At 37.2% G+C, this 23,688-nt stretch overlaps 1 protein-coding gene across 6 annotated transcripts in view; it reads right to left on the bottom strand.

Moving 5' to 3' along the window:
• The window catches only part of klc1a (kinesin light chain 1a), a 36,188-nt gene that overhangs the window by 3,489 nt on the left and 9,011 nt on the right, over positions 1–23,688 (bottom strand). The window contains exons 4-15 of one of the 6 annotated variants that reach the window (XM_081603158.1): positions 23,349–23,427; positions 21,412–21,640; positions 20,474–20,561; positions 18,282–18,383; positions 14,762–14,935; positions 14,525–14,624; positions 13,511–13,563; positions 13,223–13,290; positions 12,837–12,945; positions 12,224–12,358; positions 3,476–3,609; positions 817–883 (exon numbers count right to left, since the gene is read on the bottom strand). In XM_081603158.1, the coding sequence (XP_081459284.1) occupies positions 817–883; positions 3,476–3,609; positions 12,224–12,358; positions 12,837–12,945; positions 13,223–13,290; positions 13,511–13,563; positions 14,525–14,624; positions 14,762–14,935; positions 18,282–18,383; positions 20,474–20,561; positions 21,412–21,640; positions 23,349–23,427 (1,338 nt within the window). Of the gene's footprint in view, positions 1–816; positions 884–3,475; positions 3,610–6,119; positions 9,075–12,196; positions 12,359–12,836; positions 12,946–13,222; positions 13,291–13,510; positions 13,564–14,524; positions 14,625–14,761; positions 14,936–18,281; positions 18,384–20,473; positions 20,562–21,411; positions 21,641–23,348; positions 23,428–23,688 lie in introns of those variants that run through there. The other 5 variants (XM_081603157.1, XM_081603159.1, XM_008398733.3 and 2 more) reach the window with 5 other exon arrangements.

Raw genomic sequence — 23,688 nt, forward strand, 5'->3', positions numbered from 1 at the left:
AATTTACAATTTACACAAAAGTGTAAAATCAGAATTGTGTTGTTTTGTCATGAAAAAATTTGTTCTACCACCAAAGTCTAATTCTATGTCAGCCAAAGCTAAAAAACAAAACAAACAATAAAACCCTTCAAATTATCTTAATTTTATGGGTTGCATCAATAGTTTTATTCACCGTCATCACAATGGAGGAAAATGATTTCATATTTAGCTCAAGTTTGTTCAAACGGCTCCACAGGCAAAGAGGAACAGAAGCTCCGGTCTAACTCTGCAGTTTAACCTTGATCACATCTGGGTGGAGGAAAAACAGGAATCAGATTCTGCAAATTCCTTTTTTTCCTTAGTTCATTAAATGCACCACAAGAAAAAAAAACAACTAATTTTTGCATATCTGATTAATAAACGACGATATCATTGTGTTTCTTTCAAGCTTTTTGTTCCCTGATATCAGAAGAGTTCAGAGACTTTTGCTTTGACGCAAAAATGGGAATAATTATTTAAACAATTCCATTTGCTGTTAGATTCAAAACTCGTTTGTCCATCAAGGAAACTGAAGCACAGATATTTTAAATTCAGGTATTTAAATAGTTTACAAAATGTCATTTTTTCAGTTTTTTTTTTTTAAGGCAAAAATCTATGCATCGTCTTTCTTCCACTTAACTTATGCACTACTTTGTGCTTAACAGCACATATAATAACACAAATGGAACATGAATAATTGTGATAAACTTTAATGGTTATGAAAGCTTTTGGCAAAACGGCAGAAACAAACCGGAGAACTCACTGCAAACAGTTGAACCAATGTTTTAGCTTCCTTACTTGGTAGTGGTCTCTGGCAGGCTTGTCCGGCAAGTTAAGAACCCCCAGAGAACTGGCCCGCTTCATGCTGCTCCCACATGCAGAGAGGCAGGGTGAGGGGTCAGGGGTCAGAGGTGAGGGGTGGAGAGTCAGCAGTGAGCTTTAAAACTCAGTGGAGTTACATGAGGGTTAATGATAATGTCACAAAAAGGTTAGTTCCACAATAATGTATCAGATCTTCTGTATTCAGATTAGACATGTACAATGTTACCACCACTTATTGACGCAAATCCAAAAAAAAAATGTTATACACTTTGTTAAGTTGATGGAAAATTCAGCAGTTTGTGTGTTGTTAGACATCAGTTATGACATTTTGGACTGCATGTTTGTGTAAAATTGGAGGGAAAAAAATAAAGAAAAAATAGTCAGATTATTCTGCTATTACTTATGTTATAGCAATTTGTGACTGACAATTCAGATTGAGTTGAGGCTGGCAGACCAAAATGTGAAACCAGCTACTGATCTGTGCTTAGTTACCAACACTGGAAAAACACTAAATCTTTCCAAGTATTTTTGGAAAGAAAAAACACTTGAAATAAAACTAAGCTTTTCCTTTAAATAAATAATTCCTTAACATTGATTTTAAAAAGTACTAGTTTCATTGGGAGATTATTTCTCTTATAACATGGGAAAAATGTTCTGTGATAAGTGAAATAATCTGCCAATGGAACAAGTACTTGTCATCAATATTAAAGAATATTGACTTAAAACAATCTCCTGTATTTTGTTAAAAGGTTACTTTTAAGTTAGTTTTGTCTCATCTCAAGTGAAATATAATATTTGCTCTACACAATAGGCCAAAACACTTGGTAAGATTCTGTGTTTTTGCAGTGAATAAAAAGATTTAAGAAACACCGTTTTACTATGTTGTGCACCAAGACATTCACACTACAAGTTCAACACAAGCAAACTCAAAACATAAAGCATAAAACTTAGGTTTATGTGAATGTCACTGCAGCAAACATCCATCTTAAAATGCATTTAATGCTCCAAAGGTTTTGTAGGGTTTAAAAAAAAACAAAAACAAAAAACAACAACTTAACGTTTCACATTCCTCCTTAAATAGCCTGAAACAAATACATAAGGAAACTTAGCAAAGCCAGCTAACTGTACTAACTGGGATAATCACTAATGTAGAGATGCTAAACACCGTTTTAAATGGCAAGTCTGTAATTATTTTGGTTTAAATACGAGTAAAAAACTGATACACACATTCGTGATGACTGTTCAGAACAAATAAAAGGGGAGTCATTTTGTCAAAGATGTTTCTGCAGTGACGTTACATATCAGTGAGTCCGTCATGATGATGATGAGGAACACCAACATCCCGTCCATCACCATCATGAGGCACAGTGAAGAGCAGCACCAAGGAACACAAGAGACCAGCAAGAACAAAGATGAGGCATGCAAGTCGACATTCAGAAGAAATAAAAATTTATTCATAAATAAAAAAAGAAAAAGAAAAAAAAGAAAAACAGAACAATGAAAAAAATACATTTTTATTCTACACAGGACAGCCATGCAGACATTAAATAACAAAAAGATGGACTTATAGAAGTCCAGAACAGTTACAGTTCAGCCACAAAATGCAGTGAATAGATGGAACGATTAGTTGGAAATTATTTCCATGGGCACAACAAGTGCGATGGAAAATCACTGGGAGGCATTAGTAGTTAAACACGGCCCGCTACGCCTCGAGTAGAAAAACCTTCCCTCCATTTATCTGTTAGTCTTTGGTTTTTCACCGTGAAGATGTTCAGGTTTGGTTTACGGAGCCCTTAAAGTCCGACTCGCACACTTTCAAATCTCCGTCGTTCAAGTCAATCACAAAAAGGATCTTACACACAGAGGTTAAAGATTTTTTTACTATCGGCACTTTAAGGGCTGTGTATCAGTCAGTGCAAGTGCTAAAAAAAAATGCAAGAACTCAAACATTAAAAAAAAGAAAAAGAAAAAAAGACAATAGCAAATGTTCCTTAAATAAAATAAGGATTTGATGAATGTATTTTTTTTTTAAACATAATCTTTAGGAAATGTGGTAAATTCCTCGAGACGTGTTTTTCCATTAGGGCAGCACCCTTTTTAAAATATGCTTTTCTCTAAAATGATGTTTCTTATCTGGAGAATTAACAGTTTTAAAGTTTTCTTTAATGTTACAAAATGACCCCAGATGTAAATACCACTAATGTCTTTAATTTTTTTTTTTTTACAACACTGCACGTTTATATAAAATATATCATGTACTAGTTTACAATACTTCTAAAAGTACTTTGTCACCCCACATTCACCTAAAAAAAATAACCGTTTTTACCAAAAACCAAGGCAGTTTGCAGAAGTCAGAGTTTGCTTCCGTTTCATGTTTTGATTCACCTATAGATAATACACCTATAAAGAAATGTAGGGGGGAAAGTAATAATTGCATATGGGACAAGAGTCCCTAAAAACACTTATGTGCAAACACAGCTTCAGGGTTACACCACTTCACCACCGGCGAAGTAGAAGAGTTCACTTGTTTTGGTTCTGGTCAGCGCACCAGCCAGCTTGCTCCTCCTGGCTTCCAGTGTGTGACAGGAGCCACCTGCAGCAGTTACTGCAGGACTCTAGAGCTGTGGATAGTTACCCGGGGTTTTTGTGCTCGGCGTCTCGTGACGAACTGCCGCCTTTCAGCTTGCGGACCAGTTTCTCGCTGCTTCGACGGAGCGACGCCCGTAGTTTACTGAAGGAGCCACTTCTCTTCAGGGACCCCGATCCGTCCTGGTGGGACACATCACAGGCTTACCCTTACTCACGTCACTTTCTAAGATGTGCACAGATGTTAAAGACGTTCATATATGACCAGCATTTAGTTTGCAACTAGTTTGAGATGCACCAAGAAAAACTGGCTTGTGACTGGAATCTGATGATGTTCAGTGACTAAGGCCTACCAGGTCGCTCTGGTTGTGTTTCCATTGACTGTAAAGTTACGCAAATTGAAACTATGAAAATAAAGCTGCTCTATAGAAACAGACCAATTTTGAAAAAAACTCACGTTTATGAATAAGAAGTTTTTTGCGCTAGGATCAGGCAGTTTTTCAGTCGTATTGAAATGTATGTTTCTGCCGTGGAAAAACTTTTTTCACATCCCACTGGTGATGTGATCAACAGCCGGATGTTACTGATGGCAAAAACTAGGATGATGTTTTTGTGTTTTTTGGACAATGTACAGCCGTCTCCATCAGAGCTCTCACAGCATCACACAGGTCATAAAAAGTTGCGCGTCATTCCAACGTGTTGAATTCATAGATCTGTAAAATCACAACTACAATTTCCACTAGAGAGCGCCACACAGCCGCTCTCTAGTTGCTCCAACGCCTGACTGAGACGCCAACGTCGCCTCTGATTGGTTGACAGATGATGAGCGCTAACACCATGGCTGAATTATGAAAAACTCTTTACATCTATTGCTGCCATGATTTCTAATGACTTAAGTGAATAAGATATTCATGTGTGGTTTTAATTTAATTTCTAATTTAATGGAAACAATTACGAAATTGTGTTTTTTCGACATTAGCAGAATATCGACAAAGATTTGCACACATTGGTAATGGAAACACAGATACTGGTAGTAACACTTTCCTCAAACACAATTACTGACATCACCACAGAATAACCACCGGTTTGTACATGTACTTTAAACTCTATTATTTGTAGTTGTATGTACTAAAGTGAAATTGAAATTGGCTAATCAATACTGATACGTCAAACTTGGTGATTGGTCACAAATTTCTGCTTTGCGCATTTCTGGCGTCCAAGAAAAGGACGATCAAAGATTGGTACACTAATATGATAAACTGGTGAAACACCAATATAATTAATTCTACATTCCCAAGGCCTGGATCAGCGGTCTCCAATGCCAGATGGGAAGTGACTGCCCAGCAACTTTTAGATGAATTCAAGTTCCAACACAGCTGAATAAAATGAATGGCTTATAGCCAGACTTCTGAAGCACACAAGAACATGCTGGGGAGATAATTGTGTCATTTGATTCAGGTGTGTTTGAGCAAAAGGCTCATGAAGTCTGGAGTTGGAGACTCCTGGTCAAGAGTTTTATCAGCTTTTACACCTTTAACTAAGTGACATTTACAACTTTATGCAAAATAGTTTTATAATATTTCATACCAGACAAACAAGTGTTGCATCAGATCAAAAAAAAGACATCAAAAGAAGCACAAACTGATGTTGATTGACGTATCTGCACACGCATTGACAAGGCAGAGCGGGAACTTTAATGTGTGGGTTTAATTTTGACTCTGAAAATCTGCTATAGCCACTTTTACAGGAGTTTTACAGGTCTCTAAAATGTCACACAGAGAAAAAGTGATTTTTCACGCATAATGCAAAAAAGTACACGTGCATGTTGCCCTTACCCACAAATAAATTGGCAGTGCAAAATTATTCATACACTAGACTTAAGTAAATCTAAAAAAGGGCTAAAAAAACGTTATCCTTCTATCCATTTATCCGTCTAACAGCACTAAAAGAGATGGGTGAGCGCTGGGTGGTGCAGTTGGTGGAGCAGACGCACCACATGTGGAGGTTACTGTCCTGGGTTCGATTCCCCGTCTTTAAGATCGGTCGATAGTCGGTCACCCAAAGTTATGGAAATCGGGGCCAATTTTTCAATCGGATTCATCAGTGCACCTCTACCAATAAACCATCTTTTGGGTGATCAGTTTCTAGGTTCTGTGTTATCGTAATACACATACGTTATTGTAGGGCGTTACTTTTTTTTTTTCTCTGGACTGCATATTATTCTTTGCTCCTAGCAGTTGAAATCTAGCATTAAATTTAGTGGTTACCGTGGTAACTCCTTGAGTCTATTTGTCAATATTGGAAAATAATGACTAGTTACACTGTGATAATTATGCTACATTATTTCTGAAGCATAAAGGCTTTTCTGCTTTAACCTAAAACAGTTTGATCATGTTGTAAACTACAGCTGACTTTGATCTCAGAGTATCTGGACTATAGCTTTGACAAACCCAATGTCTCCAAGAAGTCAACTGATGTTAGTGAACTCCTAGACACCAAGCTACCCAGTAAACCTCTGGAACATGAAGACTGACAATTTGAAAGATAATTTAGAAAAATGTGGAATGAAAAATGACACAGGTAAGTGATATGAAAGTGTTTTGCTGCTCTGTTGTGCAGAAACTTCACTCTCATTCGGTCATGAAGGCACACAGAAGCAGAAAAGGAACGCACAAAGAGGCAAGAGGCACAGGTTCAGGTAAAGCAGAGAGATTAGGTTTTATTAGAAGTTAAAGACAAACTGGGAGATGCACAAACGAGACAGAGGACACAGAATATTAGTAGCAGAAGTCGAGGTCAGGCTGAGGGAAAGGCTACTTAAACCCCAAAGTTTCAGGAAATGCAACAACAAATGCTTGTTTACACCAAATGCCGTCACTTTCTTACTATCAACCCTAAGATAGATACACAGACGGTAAAGATGAAACTCTTTTTTCAGTCGAATTTATCTGAATACAGTTTTAAATTAAATAAATAAATAATAATAATAAAAAAAACTTACAGCTTTTCTTAAATCCACATTTTAATTCCTCCTGCATGAAAACCAGCTGCCATTCACATGCTCTATTGACCCCTGACCTCCCAGTAAACAGATGAGCACAAAGTGACAAACTACAGGCTACTGTGGCAGGTAGCGAGACCTAGATGTGCAGAACTACAAGCTACGCTGCTCCTGATCATGCTGATGCTGTTATTTACAATGTGTTTAGTCACTACTCGGATTATTTCTGTCAACAGAAAATGGATAATTCAGTACATTAGACCTGCAGGATATCATGACCTGGGGTGCGTTCACACTGCAGCCTGAAGTGACCCAATTCCGATGTTTTGGCAATTCCGATTTTTTTTGCCGGGGCCGTTCACACTGCCAGTAAATGCGACCTGTATGCGTCCTGCAGCGTGAACGGGCAAACGACCTGAAAGTGTCCCGCATGCGCACTAGAGGGCGCAATAGCGTCAGCGTTCTCAGTGTTCTGCCATCTGCCATAAAAAGAAGTGCTCAGTGTTTGCGGAAGTAAACATGGAGGCTAGCGGTGGAGCTTAGCTTACATATTTGAAGTTGTTGTCGACCGGAGCAGCACATTAACAACTTAATCCTCATATAGTCCATCATGGTTGTTGTTTTTCTTCCGACTTGCGTGTATCAGGACGCAGAATAGTGAGATTTGTTGATAAACAGTGACGTTCAGTTCGGATGAATACAGCCAGGACGTTAGGTCGCATTTGAATCGGATACGTATCGGATATGGGTCACATTCAAAAAAGAATCTGACCTGTGCTTTTCACACTGCCATGATTAGATCGGATACAGGTCGCATTACATCAAAAAAATCGGAATTGGGTCACTTCAGGCTGCAGTGTGAATGCACCCCTGGTGACAAAGTTTGAACAGCATCTACTGTGTGTTCTCCGACTGGAATAGGTCACGTCATAATGCCATCGACAGGTTATGTTTCTATAAGACATGAAGATTATTGTAGTGGATTTTAATAGGAGCTGATATGTTTGAACATCCTTTGATTCTGACCCAAAGGAAAATCAACATCAGCCATAATGTCTCTTATCTAATCTGTGTTATTTCTCTTCGTCCTTGACACTTCGTTACCGTTTTGTTTCATTTGGACACGTAGCCTTTAAGTCGGCTCCGTTTTTACAAACATGACTAATGACAGAGGAGCAGATCCAATGCTTGATCCTGATTATTTTTAATATAGGCGAAAACCTGCTTTTTGAACAAAACCAACGTTTCTTTTAAGGTTTTTGTCCAAACTAATTTCTGATAAATGAGATCCACGTTTCCATAAAACTGCATATACATACACAGGTGTCGTAAAAAACAACATGTGTAAGAATTAAAACAACCATCTGACAGCTGTGTTGAGCTCTAAACAGCTTTAGCAATTTTTATTTAAATGTGATGCAAAATAATTCATTCCCCCTTATAACTTGTTCAAGTCACAATCACAAACCTTTTTTTTTTTTGTGAGCTTTTAGGCAACAAACCAACACAAAATAGCAGCACATAACCGTGGACTTCCATGTCATTTTTGTATCCAGCTCTCTTCAGTCATTATCCAAACAGCTTTTTTTATCAACTCCGCAAAATAAATGGTCAATTAGTAAAATAAGTCAAATAAACAGTAAATTAGCTAAATATGATCAAGTGATGGAATGTTGTTATTAAATTTTAGGCAATTATATTTTTATTTTCTTATTTTGAGAAAGGAATTGAATTGTTTAGCTTTTTTTTTTTTTTAAACATATTTCTAGTATTTAATAGGCCTAAAAGGTTAAATGGAAAATCTGCATAATGTGCCAATTTCTTTATCTGAATAAATGTAAGAATACTTGATGAAATACTCAATTACTAAAATAATTGTTAGCTGCTCCCAAATATGAATGTAGATCTTCGGCCACTTGTTCACAAGTCATTGTCCATTTACTCTGACCAGATATTTCTTTTCTGTCTACACAGAATGGTGCTGCCACCACCATGATTCACTGTGGATGTTGTGCAGCAGAAGTACCGACTAATTAAGTGACTTCTGAAGGCAGTTGGTTGCTATGATACATATTTGTTAGTGCATCAAAGTAAAAGGTGCTGAATAAAAAAAAAACAAACATTGCCACACTTTTCAGATTTTAAATTGTTAAAGGTTTTGAAAACTGCATCTTTTCCTTCTATTTCACAATTATTCTCTACTTTGTGTTGGTCTCTCCCATAAAATCCTCCAAAAATCACAATGCTGAATTTTATGATTGTATCCTGACAAAAAGAGAAAAAGTTCCAGAAATATGAAAACTTTTGCAAGGAACAGTAACAATAAGCTCATTGTTTTGGAGTTCAGGCCAAAATGAAGAGAATTCCTGGGCAGAACAGCTATGTTTAAGGACACACTGTCACAGCGGTCGCCCACCGCCCACAGCAGATGAACACTTCAGTGGGGTTAGAGGGGCGTCAGAGTGATATCAGTGTGGTGTGAAGAATCCCTCCAAGGGAAAAAAAAAAAGAGCGAGGGGTTGGAGGGGGTTGGAGCCGGAAATTGAAGAAAACCGCAAAGCTGGAGGGGTGGAGGCGAGGTGAGGCCAGGCATCCGTCATGCAGAAGACAAGTTTTTAGAACCATTACAAGGCATCTGGAGTTAAGCCTGCCATCCAGACAGAGCAGAAAGACAAGAGAGAGAGAAATATAAACAGTGACAGGTGGAGGAACAAAGGCACATGAGACATGGAGCAAAAGTTGCAAAAGCAAAGCTAAGCAGGCAGATGGAGGGAAACAAAAACAGCAGCAGACAGGGTTTCCACCAATCAGACACAAGCTCTGTTCACCAAACAGTGGAAGGAGCCACTAGATCTGTACACACATCAGAAAAAACTAAAAAAAATAGTCAAACAAAAAGGCACAAATCTAAATATATATTTATGTCATTCAATATGGTAAACAATGATATTTTCCCAACTTGTGCAAGTACAGCAGGTCTGATTTCCACAAATGGGTCTAAGGTTCTTCAATTGGCTAGAAAACCTTTTCTCGACGTCTGGACTTCCATTTTCCACTATTACTTTATCACAAAATACTGCTTTTTCAGATTTGACCGCTAGGTGGAGCTATTTAACAGTTCACTGTGTTGGTTTAATCCTGTGTCTGAATTTGGAAAACATTTGAGACTTTTATTAGGGCAGTGGAAATTTGTTATTGTTAAAGCAAAGCAAAAAAACAGGAGAGGAATAAAAAACAAAACACGAGAGCAGCCAGAGCTCTGCTGAACCGGGTGGTTGAATTATTTTGCAAACAGATATGAGGGTTTTTGTTTTTTTTGCTCAACTTATTAAAAAAATGTTTACCCCCCATTAAGCTATTAACTTAGATATTTTTTCCACTTCTGATTTTTTTTCTTCTTGTATTTAAAATCGAGCTAAAAAGAGATAAGCTACGCACTGCAATTTCTTTTTTTCCTCTCTGGCTGCAAACATATTTAGTGACAAAGGTAAAAAAAAAAAAAAAAAAAAAAAACGTGAAGGAAAAAAATGAGGAGAAAAGTCACAGTTTTCATTCTCAGAAAGCAGCACATCAAACAAATACATGGACACATGCAGCACAATGCACACAGATAGAGAACATCAAGCAGGAGTACAGTACAGAGCCCTGGTTAAGTCAGAAAAGATTTTTAAGTTTGATTTATTAATTAGAGGGAAGAGAAGTGGTTTCACAGTTGCCTGTAGAGGGCGCTGAAGAGGAAACGATTTCTTTGACAAGTTGAAAACCAAAATATGGCTTTGAAATTGCAGAGAGATGGTGAAGTACAGGCATAAAGATGTAACAAATTTGACAATAATGTATTGTAAATCAACAGTTTATCATCTATTAATATAAATTCAGTTGAATATTTTTTTCTGTTAAGTATAAATGAAGACAAAAACAGTTCCTTCTGAAGCTCAGCTGGGTTCAGCTGTTTGGTTCGGCTGCATCCTCTCTAGAAACACTCCCACAGTCATGACCAGGGGTGGCTCAGATACTCATTGATTGTTCAGGGTGCTATGGCAACCGTTGCTATGCAAGAGGACTAGTTCAGCAGAAGCAGCAGCAATTTACAGCCAAGTCTACATCTACATGTAGTGTCACTGCAGCGACTAGAAGCAGAACACTGCAGACTCTCCAGAAGGTTAGAAACGTGGCTGTGCTGCAGAGAGTCAGACTGGATGGGTTTATACTGTATGTGGTAGATTTACTGTAGAAAAATGTTTTAGTGGGTTACAAAGTGGAACAGAGAAAATTTTAAGCTAGGAATGCTCAAAAAAACGAGCAGGCATCTGGGATCAAATGATTTTATCCTTGACTGGACCAGATCACCGATTGGCCTGCCTTAAACTAAACATACTCTTGGGCCTTGTCCACACATAGCTGGATTTCTGGGGAAACAAATATATTTTCATGCATTTTGTCCTTTCAGCCACAAAGCTCAGTTTAAAATCACTAAAAATTATTATTTATAAAACTGCAACAGAAGTGGAGTTTTTCCATGTTTGCATGTGCACGTGGAAAAACAGAGTTTTAGGTTCTGTGACAAACAATGCAACATCAACATACTTGCTTTGATAAGATTCCCAATCAACATTGTCTTATGTTTTAATAAGTATGCTTTCTAATAAGTTATTTAAAAAGCAGTTCAACCTATACGCCTGCCAACACAAATTAAGTCATGTTTAATTCCTAACAGGCAGTCGAGGTTGTTTTGAAGGATTCCGATTGGCTGACATAGATTTCAGCTCTGCATTACACTGCCCCCTATTGGTTTGGCATGTTTAAAACAAAGCTCAGATTTGGATTTGAGGGGTTTCATGCAGATGAAAACTTTTCTGAAACTGATCGCAAGTGTACAATTTTTTTTCTTTTTAAACAATGTGGTGGAGTTAATTGTTTTAATAAGAACCGCTACGTGTGGATAAGGCCAAAGTGTCGACTGCCATAAAGAAAACCATTGAATGCTACCAGGTTGAGCTAATAACACTTCAGTATGGAAGTTATTTCAGAAAGATGACTGAAAGTTCCACAATTTCAGTGTTAGTGAAATGTTTAAGAATGAAGACAGAATAAGCACAGATATACAAGAAGCTTTTAGAAAGGAAGCTGTATTCAAGCTGTTCCTTCAGGTGGCTAGCTGGGCTAATGCTGGTAACTGCTAATATAAGATGCTAAACGTTTGTTGTCATTGTGTCTTTGTTATAAATATACACAAATATAACTAGTTAATGCATCATAAAAGAAAAGCTTTGTGTGATTACAATAACTCAGTAACTAATAGCTTTTCCCCTCAAATGATGAAACTTCAATCTGTTTCATAGAAGATATACCATAATTCGTTTTAAAATGTTTTATAATTCAAGTCCAAAGGTTATAACCTTTGGATGTTACTATAACATTAAAAGGGCAACATTTGAAATTTCTGTTTTTAAAAACACTTTGTATGTATCTTTATTGAGAGAAGCCACCGAACAATGCTTTTTCCCCCAAACACCCAAACAGACATTAATTGTAATCTAATAAATGAAACGGGTGTTAAGTTTACAACGCTGACTGAATCAAAAACAAACAGAGGGAAGCAAACTTTCAGATGGTTATAGTTCTCTGCTTTTATCCTCACTCCCTTCATTCATTTGCAGCTATGGCTTTGGTCCATAAAGATGGAGGCTGAGTATCAAAGAAACACAGCTGTTGTTCCAGCTGACATGCTGCTGGTATAAAGCGCTGAGGGCTGTGTACTGTACTTACCCCGTTCCACTCCACGCTCATACTCACTTCCTCGCCACCGTCCGGCCCGCTCTCGTACTTCACCGTGTCTGAAGTCAGACTCTCTCGGCTGCGTTGCTTGTCGCCGGTCTCTGGTTCACTGAGAACCTCAGCAACGCGTTGCTTGTGCACGTTGTCCAGACCCTGAAACACAACAGAGCTCGGTAGGTTACTTTAAAAATGGAATGGGTTGCAACAAGTTCATGTAATTTCACTGCAGCTATGTCATAAACTGCAACAAAGTAATTCAATTAATTACTTTTTAATGTCTAGACAGTAATGTGTCATGTCATTCGCTGATCTGGACTTGAATAAGATATTAGGTGCAACTAATTCAGCATTTTGTTTTATCTCATACTGTTTTGATATATTCTAAACAAAGGGTTTTTGCCATGTGACTCTTCCAGTTTCACTTGAATATTCTCACACATAGTTCAGAAAAAGTTCTGCAGTGTGAGCCATCCTGCTCTGTTCTCTAAGTTTTCTCAAACAAGGAACCCACAATATTTTTAAATTGTTTAAATCAAAATGAGCATTTTCATAAAGTTTAATTTTTAACCCAAAATTAGACAAACACTTGTGGTGTTTGTCTCACTACAACCAGCAGAAGTGAAACACCCACCTGCTTTCTGGAGCGCATGGCTGCCTCCTCCAGAGTCTCAGCTGCCTCAAACTTTCCCTGCCGCCTGTAAAGAGCTCCCAGGTTCTTCAGGGTTGTGGTCACCGTGGGGCTGGAAAACAGTGAGAGGATTATAATGTCGATAAGTCACTTTGTTGATCAATAAAATAAGAACTGCGATTGTTTACTGATTTACTGCATGTTCATTTTAGCCATCTCCACAATACAAATTACAAATCTTTCAAAAGAAAATGTGTAAATTGGTTCAGGTGTGTCCTGTGGCAATTCAGAAGTGGGAATAACTTGGATGAAACTGGAATATCAAAAAGAAGCTTGATAATAAATAATATTTCAGGCTGATGATGCCAGATGTAGGAGGAAAAACTGACCTGTCAACTTTACATGCTTTGTACCAGCCTCCATATTCTCCAAATTGTGAACCGTCCTTCAGTTTCCCCTGTGAAATAACATACAAAACTATTCTTTAGAAAGAGAAGCCTGAACATACAGCATTTACTCAATGTTGTATTCCAATAACACAGGCAGGTTAAAGCCTTTGACTTGCAAGATTGAACCTGAAATTGTCAACTTATGCACCACTATCAAGGAACATCACAATGCCTTAGAGTAAAATGATTTTAAACAGACGTTTAAGACTCAGTGTGTTGCAGACTCGCCTTGCTTTGTTCCTCTCTCTCTTCAGCATGCATCCAGATTGGTTTGTTCTCATCTGAAAGGGAAAACAAATATCAGCAGTGGCAACTAGAACATGTAAACTAAAAAGTTGTTTTTGTTTACAGCTGTCTTCCTTTTGACAGCAGATGCTGGAGGTTGCTTAAAAACACCTAGTAGTTTGATTATTTTTGTCTCCGTCGGCTGTAACTCAGTCAGAACTACAGATGACCTCTAACTGGCCAGCACAACCCGTTAATTTTACACTTGGCAAGGGATGCAGCAACCACTTTGTTTTTTACTTCTGATAGCAATACCTGAGGTTTAGTATTGGTCGATGTAGAAAAACATTGCTAAATTTATTTAAAATGTTTCTTTATTTAAACAGAAATAAATGTACTGAATTACTAATTTACTTGCTAACTCTGTACCAGTACAGCACACTGAAATAAAACAATACATGTAAAAACATTTAAAAACAACTTTCATTTGTTCAGTCAGTGTAATTAAGAGTAGAGCAGCCAATGTAAAAATAAATAAAGAAACTGAAACTGATGAAACCAATAGGTTGACTACCTTGGTCAAACATGTAAAAATAAACCAAAACAAACCTTCTTTCAAATGGTTCAGAAAGTGCAATTAGGAATTCTAAATATAATGTAAAATAAATAAAACATGATGCCGCTCAGAGAACAAAGCATAGAATTAGACCAACTAGATCTGCCTTTATGGATGGAGCACATCGTCACCAATATCTGATCTATAATTTTTCTTTCTTTCAATATTGGGATGATATGAATGATAATATCCAATCAGTGCATTTCTACACTTGACCAGCTCTGATCAGTTGATACCCAAGAAACAACATTTTTTTTGTCCCCCCCCCACAATCCCTGCAATAGAAATCTGAACAAAGAAAATGATTTTCTTTAGGTAGATCAAGGATTGTTGAATACTTTTAACATGTTTGTCATAACTATACATGTTATTATTTAGTTGATATTCTTATATAATCTTACCATCAACAGAGCCAAACTCCCTCTCATGAGCGCGGGTGAGGATTTCTTTATACAGAGTCTCAGCCTGCTTAAATTTGCCCTGCTTTAGGTAACAGGAAGCCTAGAGAACACAGAGAACCAGCTATTGTGATCAGAATTACAGTGAAGAGATCCAACGAGGCCAACGTCTCAGCCTTGAGACAGGAGTATTTTATGCTTTGGAATGTTTTCCCTCCTAAAAACTTCAACCTTCCTCACCAGGTTGTTCTTGGTTTTGGCCACATTGGGGTCATCTGGTCCCAGTTTGGTCTGGTAGATCTCCAGAGCTCTCATGTAGTAATACTCCACCTCCTCATACTTGCCCTGGTTCTGGCACAGCAGGGCCAGGTTGTTCAGCTGCTTGGCCACATCTGGGTGGTCCTTGCCCAACACCTGGGGAAAAAAAGCATCAAGAGTTTTCTTTCATTAAAAAGAGAGAACAACAATCAAAACTCTTGAGCCATCTACACCGTCAAAGAGTTGTTGAAGGACAAAAAAAAAAAGAAATTACAAACGGCTCCAAGACCATCAACAAGAATAATGTTAACAACTGTTCATACAATTATTGTAAAATAAAACTCCTGGCTTTATATAAGATCTTTCCTCAATCAGAGAGGAAGATCTTGAGAAAGGTGAGGGTTCAGCAAAGAATTACACAGGATGATCTTGCTAATGATCTCAATGTAGTTGGAACCACAGTGGCCTATGCTTACTATGTTATAAAGGATTAAAATCTCATATTTACAGAGATCTCAATGACTCTGGAACCAGTGTTGCCAGCAGAAATCCCAGGGAAACATCATAATTTAAAAGGACATTAAAAAAAAACCTGAAGTCTCCTCGTGTCAAGGAGAGTCGAGCCCTGTCCAGTACAAATGGGATCTGGTTCTGGTCAGAATATAATAAAAAGAAGGGTTTGTTAAAAAACACTGCGGTTATAGGAGACTTTTGAAAGGTGGAGGTGGAAACATATTGCTCTTTGTTTGATAGAGATAAATAATGCTACAGCATTGACCTCGCCAATAGACACCGCTATGGCTCCCATCATGAACAGCTGATGAGAGAAAGATATTTTGTTTGTTCTCAGAGTTGATTTAAATCTCTCTCAGCTAGGTCTGTCACAATAAACAAATAAATTAATCAAATGATAAATTACAATTAGATCAATATTTTCCATTTGGATCTTTTTTTATTTATTTTTTTTACAGTTTTCTCTCTCTTCCTGGTGCGTTGGTCTCAACTAGCCCTTTTTTGATAGGTAATTTTGTTAACAGTAACTTCATAATCCATTTAATATGTTGTTTCTGTTTTGTTTACTTCATTCGGATATTTACAATGCCTTCCAGTTCCAGTGTTAAATGTTTATTGGAATTTAAAGTTTCCTGATCTTTGAAAATGTGTTCTTGCATCATTATGCCATCACCAGTTTAATACTTAAAATTGGTCTCAAAACAACGTTATCGTTTATCGCGCCAACTTCTGGGACAATTTATTATCCTGCAAAATTTGTTATTGTGACTAGCCTACTCAAAGCATAAGGAAAGCCTGAAACTGGCTATAAGATACTGATCAGTGAATCTCTGTTGGATCATTCAAGGCAGCTTGACATCATCGCAAAAGGTGTGTTCTGAGTCTGGCTGAGCAGCACAGCTGACCGGGTCAACAAGTCACCAAGCAGAGAAATTATAAAGGAAAGAGGAAGGATGTGTCACACGGCTGTTTGCAAAAGGAAACAGCAATCCTCAGCGTCGCTTTGCAGAGACAAGACAGGCAATAAACCCTCACACTAGCAAGTTATTTTTCCACTTTGGTGTTTGCTGTTAGTTCACTGAGCCAGTCTGTGGAAAGCCTCCACCCTGCAGGATTGCTTTGCAACCCACTGTGGACACACTTCAATGTCTGTAACCCACATGGTGGCTTTGATGTATCAAGGAAAATTTATTATCACTATTAACTTAGTCCTGACCGCCAACACTTCCTCCTGTGCTACAGAGGTGCTGGATCCCGTATCCTCACGTTGTTTATCTCAACCACTAGCACTCTCCTTTCACCACATCCCTTGGCAGTTCATTCAGGAAGAGGCTCAAATGTTCCAATGAAAATGGGAAACGCTTTCAAGAGGCAAGATCGGTTCTCACTTCCATAAACAGATGTGACTTAGTATGCCCTATGTGTTATAGAAGCAGTTATCCACTTACAGCTCACTGTATTGATATGAAACAAAACTATAAAGATAATGTACTCAAACTGATATCCATTGAATCAATGTAAATCTGGCAGATTTTTTTTGCCAGTATGCTAAAAGAAAATACTACATAATATCTCAATACTTTCTCTCAAATTCTGAGTGAACAGATTACTAATCAGACTGAAAATATAAGAACATATAAAACTTGCTGCGTATAGTGGCATTCAACCGTCTAGAGAGACGGGACATCAAAACAGCCGAACCAATAAGGTGCTTTCAGAAACAACTCGTATACATACGACACATGTTATCATACAACTACAAAGTGATGTATGTATGTCTTATAATCAACTATTAGTGCAATCTAATTCAAAAATGACCAAAAGAATAATAATTCTTGATCATTTTCAGAATGTTTTATTGTCACATAATTTATATAGTTGGTTATACCCGATTATCCTTAGTTGATTAGAAATATTCAAACCAACACTTTAGAGACATCCTTATCAGCCACTCTTCAAAGCTATCAAAAATTAATAAAATGGAACTATTTTCATAAATTTGAAAAATTATTTGTTTACCGTTGAACAAAGTAAAATAGTTTCTGTAGATAGAAGCAACATGAAAACATACAGAAGTGTAAATTAAAACCCAGGGATGTACTGAACCAGGACCTTAATGTACATTTATACACCTATTTACAATTTATTTACTGTCTCTGTTCTTGTATCAATAAACTTTCAATAGAAAAATACCAAACATTATTCTCTTGTTGAAAAGGCATGAATTATAATGCACATTTTAATAGTTGGTGGTATTGTGAAATATTTAAAATGATTTGATTTAATATTCAACAAACTGAATAGACAATCCTCTTTTTGCCATGAATGCATGCAGCAATTGCTCTGCTCTGATTAAACACCGCTGACTCTGGTCCCAGTATGTATAACATGTAAACAATGAAATTAAATGATCGCACTTAAATTCTGAGCATGGACATGAATTGCATCAAATGTCTCAAGATTTTGATGTTGATCTGGAGACTGAAATTACAAGTGCCATCTAAGCCAAAGTTTTGAAATCAGGGAACATTTCTCCAGTTGAAGTGATCAAAAGTCGACATAACCCTCTGAACGAGAGGTAGCAGTACAAAATCCTGCAGGATGCGCTCCAAAGCATCCCGTCTATAACTCTTCAAACGCACTGTCAGCTTCCAGAAAGCGAGATGAATTGAGGTTAGTGTCCAGTTCAGACATGATGCTCAGAGATAGTTTTTATCAATCTATATATTTACCTCGGCAATGTACACAATGTAAAGTTCAAAATGTCTGCGCATGTGCACCAAGTGGTTGGGGGGTGGGGGGGGGAACTGTAACCTCCAAAAATGATGGATGGTCTTCAGATTTTTCCTTCACTGTTTAAAACAACCCCGTCAAAGACAGAAAATATTCTGTGAACGAATTCCCTGGTTCAAGGACAAGTCCTTCTTTTCAATGACGTGTGGTTCGTTAGCACATGATCTTAAACTAATCCCACTGACGGCGGCCATACCTTTTCTCTGATCTCCAGCGCTCTCTTGCAGAGAGGCTCTGCCTCCTTGTACTTCCCTCTCTTCCCATATAAGACAGCAAGGTTATTGAGGGTAGCCGCCACCTACCAAGGACACAAAACATTCATTATCTTACAATATTTTTAAATGTTTGATCAAATTTCTCCACAAACAACTCAATCACCACCACACCAGTGTAGTGCAACCGATTCAACATGAGTAATTGACAAGGGGAAAAGTGAGGTGCCTCAAAAATGACATCATACAATCAGGACGTGATTGTGGTAACCAGTATTATGATCCAAATCAAGTTGATTGAACCTGTATTCGCTCAGAAAAAGGGAGGCCTCTGGAGGTGTCCTGTTGCAACTCAATTTTAGACTACGCTGTGAGGACCATTAGACGAAAAACCAACAAAATGATTTCCAGCACGATCATTTAACGATTTCCCAGAAAGTGGTGTTAACCAATATCATAAATGTCAATGTGCTTAAAACTGGCTTTGAAAAAAAACAAAAAACAAACATTAATTCAGACTTTATATCTTTTTACTTTATGAACCTCAAAAAGAAAATCAAATGAGCTAATCTGCCTTTATTTAGCTTATCCTGTTTTTTTTCCACATGCTATGCATTCATGTGTTCTCCTGTCAGTGTTTAGAGAAGTGCTTTGGAAATAAACATTTTTAATTATTATTATTAAAAGTCAGTACCAGCAGATCACATTTTATAAAAACTGGTGAATGAAATTGTTTTCTCTGCCTTTAAATCTTTTGGTATCAATTTTTTACATAAACATTGCCATTTTAGGATGTTAAGATGTGAAAACCAAATGCTTTTAGTTCTTTCAAGGACCAAACTGGTGAGCAAAGGAGACTGAGTTCTTTTAGCTAAAGCTATTAAACTGTAGAACAGTCTCCCATTACCAAAGATCTGCCAGGAGCTTGGCTGATTTTAAATCTCTTCTAAGAACCAAGTTGTTTCTCTTGGCTTTTAATTCTGGTGAGCTGGATAAATAGCTTGCCTGATTTAATGTGAGGCCATCTAATTAAGTCTAAAGGTATATAAGCGCTAAAATCTTAGCAAACAGAAAGGCAGATTTCTAAAAATAAAAAAATAAATAAATGTGATCACAGATGAGTCACATTTAGCTCATTTAAGATGTAAAAGGAAAACTATGAATTACAGAAAAACACTAAGAATGAGAAAATGGATAATCAGGGCCTAGTGGCAGATTGGAGAAGAGGAGAGGAGGGCTTACTCAGTTTGATAAACTGAAGGGCGCTGAGGCTCCAAACAGGAAATACACTGTCCTGCTGGGGTTAACATAGTTAGTCCACCTGCTAATGCTCACTTTGAAATGTACAAACAGAAGGAAATCGATGCATAAATCGCTTGTTTAAATTATCAACTTAATGAGTTATAACCAGAAAAATATACATTTTATATGGGTTAGTGCATTTTAATACCATCCAATTACATCTATTGTGAAAAGTGAGGGTAATGGAGCATGTTTGTGTTTTTCCATTGGGAGCAGGTCAACACATAGTGCAGTCATACTGTGTTTTGTGTGACAACATAAAATGCATCTATGTGTCTGACAAAGTAAATTTCTAAATTTTACATTTATGTATTCAGCAAAAAAAGCACACTCAAATCTTTGGGTCTTTTATATAATAAGAAGATGAAATCATATTAGGAACACAACAAGTAATGTCACTAGCAGTAGGTTAACTTTGATTATCTCCAAGTTAACCTACTGCTAGAGGAACACGACATTTGATAGTGTGGGATATTAACAATTCAAGACAACTATTACTTCAAATTAATTTCAACCATTGACAGTCAGACTCTATGGAGCAGTTTTTTTTTTTTTTTTTTTTTGTTTGGAGCTGTTTATAAATGCAACATTTCATTACAAATATATTTCACTGTTGTGACCAGACTATAACGAGCCAAAAAACAAAGTCATGAGCTCTCTAAATGCAGGATGGCTTTATTTCTACATCCTCGGTCTTTATGCTCAGTTGAGCAACTGGTTGTCACAACATGAATCAAGTATCTTTTTCATCTGCCATCAGTCATTTTACTTCTAAAAGAGTTTACTAGGCCTTCAGCTCTGTTCACAAATATTTCTACAAACCAAATGACTGAATGAGTATTCCCTAGTAATCTATGCAGGCAGATGTACTTACAGCTGGATGGTCTCTGCCAAGAGTCTTCTCTCTGATGGCCAGAGCATCGTTTAGCAGGTTGGCTGCTTCCTTGTATTTGTTCTGATCCCTTAAAGACACGAATAAAGAGTGGGGCATAAATACACAGAGCAAGATAGTACTTTGTTTCCTGCAGTGATGGATAAGTGAGCTGAGAAGTTGGGTTTCAAGCAACAAAACATCCAACAACAATTCCTGGCATCTTGGGAATGTAGTTTGTATTTGAGTACTTGGACAAGTGTGAAAAATGAAATGTATTATTAGTATTAATTTCCACCCATCTGGTGGAAGAGCTGGACACTTCCATTTTTGTTAGTGTAAAGCCATCTTTGGTTTCATCTGAACGCGAGGGAACAAGAATCTGAGAATCCAAGCTAAACGAGTTATTGTACCGAGACCATTTTTAAATAATGTAATGCTAATGCAAAAACACATTAAGTTCTAATGAACATTTAACACTGGAACTGGAATACATTTAAATATCCAAAATAATAAGCAAAACAGAAACAACAAATAAAAATGAATTATGAAATCTCAGTAACAAAACGGTCCTTCAAACAAAGGGCTAGTTGAGACCAAAACACCAAAATGAAGACTTTTATCATCTGGTTTTTGGCACAAAGAGAGAAAAGAGAAAACAAAAAATCATGCAAATGGAAATTATTGAGCTTGTTTTCATTAACTGCTTATGTGTGTGGTCATTGTCTCTCTCGTAAAAGGAGAAAAGGATTTCTGAGGTGGGCCTTTTTTAGTGACTTGTGGTCTGTGAACCTCTGCAGCCTTCACGCAAAACTTATGTTAAAACATATTTTAAGATAAAATGTTCAACTCTGCTTCTTATTGAAAACATGTTAAGACAAGAGAAAATGAATGAGAACTCCAAACACTACTGTCGTGTAGTGAAAGCTGAACTCCCTTACCTATAAACCAGCGCCAGGATGTTAAGCATGGTAGCTACGTCTGGGTGGTCGTGTCCAGAGGTCTTCTCCAGGTCTTCCAGCGCCTGCTTGCAGAGCGGCACGGCCACCTCGTACCTGCCCTGGGACGCGTACTGGATCACCAGGTTGTGAAGGGTCCTGAGGCGGGCTGGGATCTCATAGCCGCCCTGCTGGGCAGCTGCTGCCGCTGCGCTACCGTGAGCTGGCTGCACTGCACACACAAACACAAACACATTGCTGAAATACAAGACAACAAAAAACCTCTAGATTTTTTCACAGGTATTGTTATGATGAGTTTAACGGCTAGACCTCGTTAATAAACTCAGCAGAAATATCTCGTTATAACGAGAGTGTTTCTCGTTAAAATGAGGAAACTTTCTAGTTATAACGATGCAAAACTCATTAAAACCAGAAACTTTTCAGTTTTAGTCAAAAAGTCCAGTTTTAGTGCGATATAAAACTCATCTCATTCAAATGAAATATAAAACTCATCTTGTTAAAACTAGTTTTTTTTGTTAAAAGAAGATATAACTAACCTCACTAAGGTTATTTTCTTGTTTAAACGAGAAAGTTTCTTGATAAAACAAGAACAAGTGCTCTTTGGTTCATTTCCACGTTCTTGCAGTAAAATGCGTCAGTATATTGCAATTGTTACTCTTGCATCATTTAATAAAATCAAACTGGAACTTGAAACGTCACTTTTAATGGTGAACAAGAAATTCATCAGCTATATTACTTGCAGTTGCATTGCACTGCTTTAAATACTTCTCCATTGTTTTATTCAAGTTACAACAGAAAACTGTGGTGTATTTTATTGTAATTGCAGGGAAAATGGGCCTTTAAGCGGTGAGCTGATTTCAGTGAATGCAGGGCTGTCATCCCCATTGTTCCTGTCCCATTGACTGCAGTTTAATAAAAACCCCTAACAGCAAGTCAGGCTGTCTGAACAAGCTCAGAGCTCAGCTAAATCGAATCTTCTCCACAACTCGCCACAGATCCACCGCGTACCGACACTGAGAGCCTCAGGCGCCTCAGTTACTAAAAGAAGAAGAATAATGAGGCCCGTTTTCTTCACATACCACAACACAGACATCCTGTCTCTTCATACATTTTAAATATTTTATTTCAAATTTATACCAATTTATTTTTCTAGTTTTTTTCTCCGCTATTGGAACACAGTGAAGTGAACAGACACTGTTCTTGTCGACTTAATGTTCATAATGCAATATAAACAACCAGGTGCCTCTGCAGGTGGTATTTGAATCCAAAGTCTGTTTATACCAGACACAAAGAGTATCATTTTAACTGGTATTATGGAAGCAGTGGATGCTGGAAGAAGCAGGTGTTGCATGTTTTTGCATAAACAAGCTTATGTAATGCCTCCACACTCATCTCCATCTTATTTATCTTGATTTATTTTCCTTTAACTGTGTGATTCTCCCCACCTGCTCCACATCACCAGTATCACATTTCTAGGTTTCCATCCTTATAATTTTGAAAATAATGCAAGTGTAAAATTAACATGCGTTTAAACCGCCTAAAATCACTTTCAGTCAAATAAACACATTTGATATGCATAACATAGGGCTAGGACTTTATGTAATTAATGAATCAAAATTAACACATTAGACATTGAAGCATTAAAAACAAGAGTGAAAAAAAATCACCTTTTTTGCATAAAATGTTAATGGGACATTAAAAACAATAAATATCTTCGTTGTTGAGCTCGTGTGTATATTTATTCAATCATTTTATGTATATATGTGTATATTTATTCAAAAATTGCTCTGGGTGTCATTAAAGGTTATCAAAGATTTTCAGATTTTAAAAATAAATAAATAAACCATGTACCATACTATAGTTTTGCACAGTATTATGTTAATGTATAGAAAGCAGATGAAAGTATATGGAACACTTACTGCCTGGAGCTTGGTCATCCTGGTCATCTGGGAAGAGGTCATCCAGGGTCTCTTTACTGGAGTCACACTCCTTCTCTTCCTGGTTGTAAAAAGAGGGAAAAAATAGATTAAAAAAAAAACGAGAAGAGAATGTCAAGTTTTTGTCTAAAAACAGGAACAAGTTAAGTTTCAAAGCAGCCGTTCTGCACTCAGGTTTTCATTTCAAACTGATAATTGGAGCACCAATATTTGAAAATCCTGTATTATTCAAGAAGAGAGGATTTACATAGTTTTATGTATTTTTTCCACATATTGCCATTTATAGCACAATGTTACCTTCAGTTGTTAAAAAATGCAGTAT

This window comes from Poecilia reticulata, chromosome 22, assembly GCF_904066995.2.
Source record: "Poecilia reticulata chromosome 22, P_reticulata-male-v2, whole genome shotgun sequence".
Lineage (NCBI taxonomy): Eukaryota > Metazoa > Chordata > Actinopteri > Cyprinodontiformes > Poeciliidae > Poecilia > Poecilia reticulata.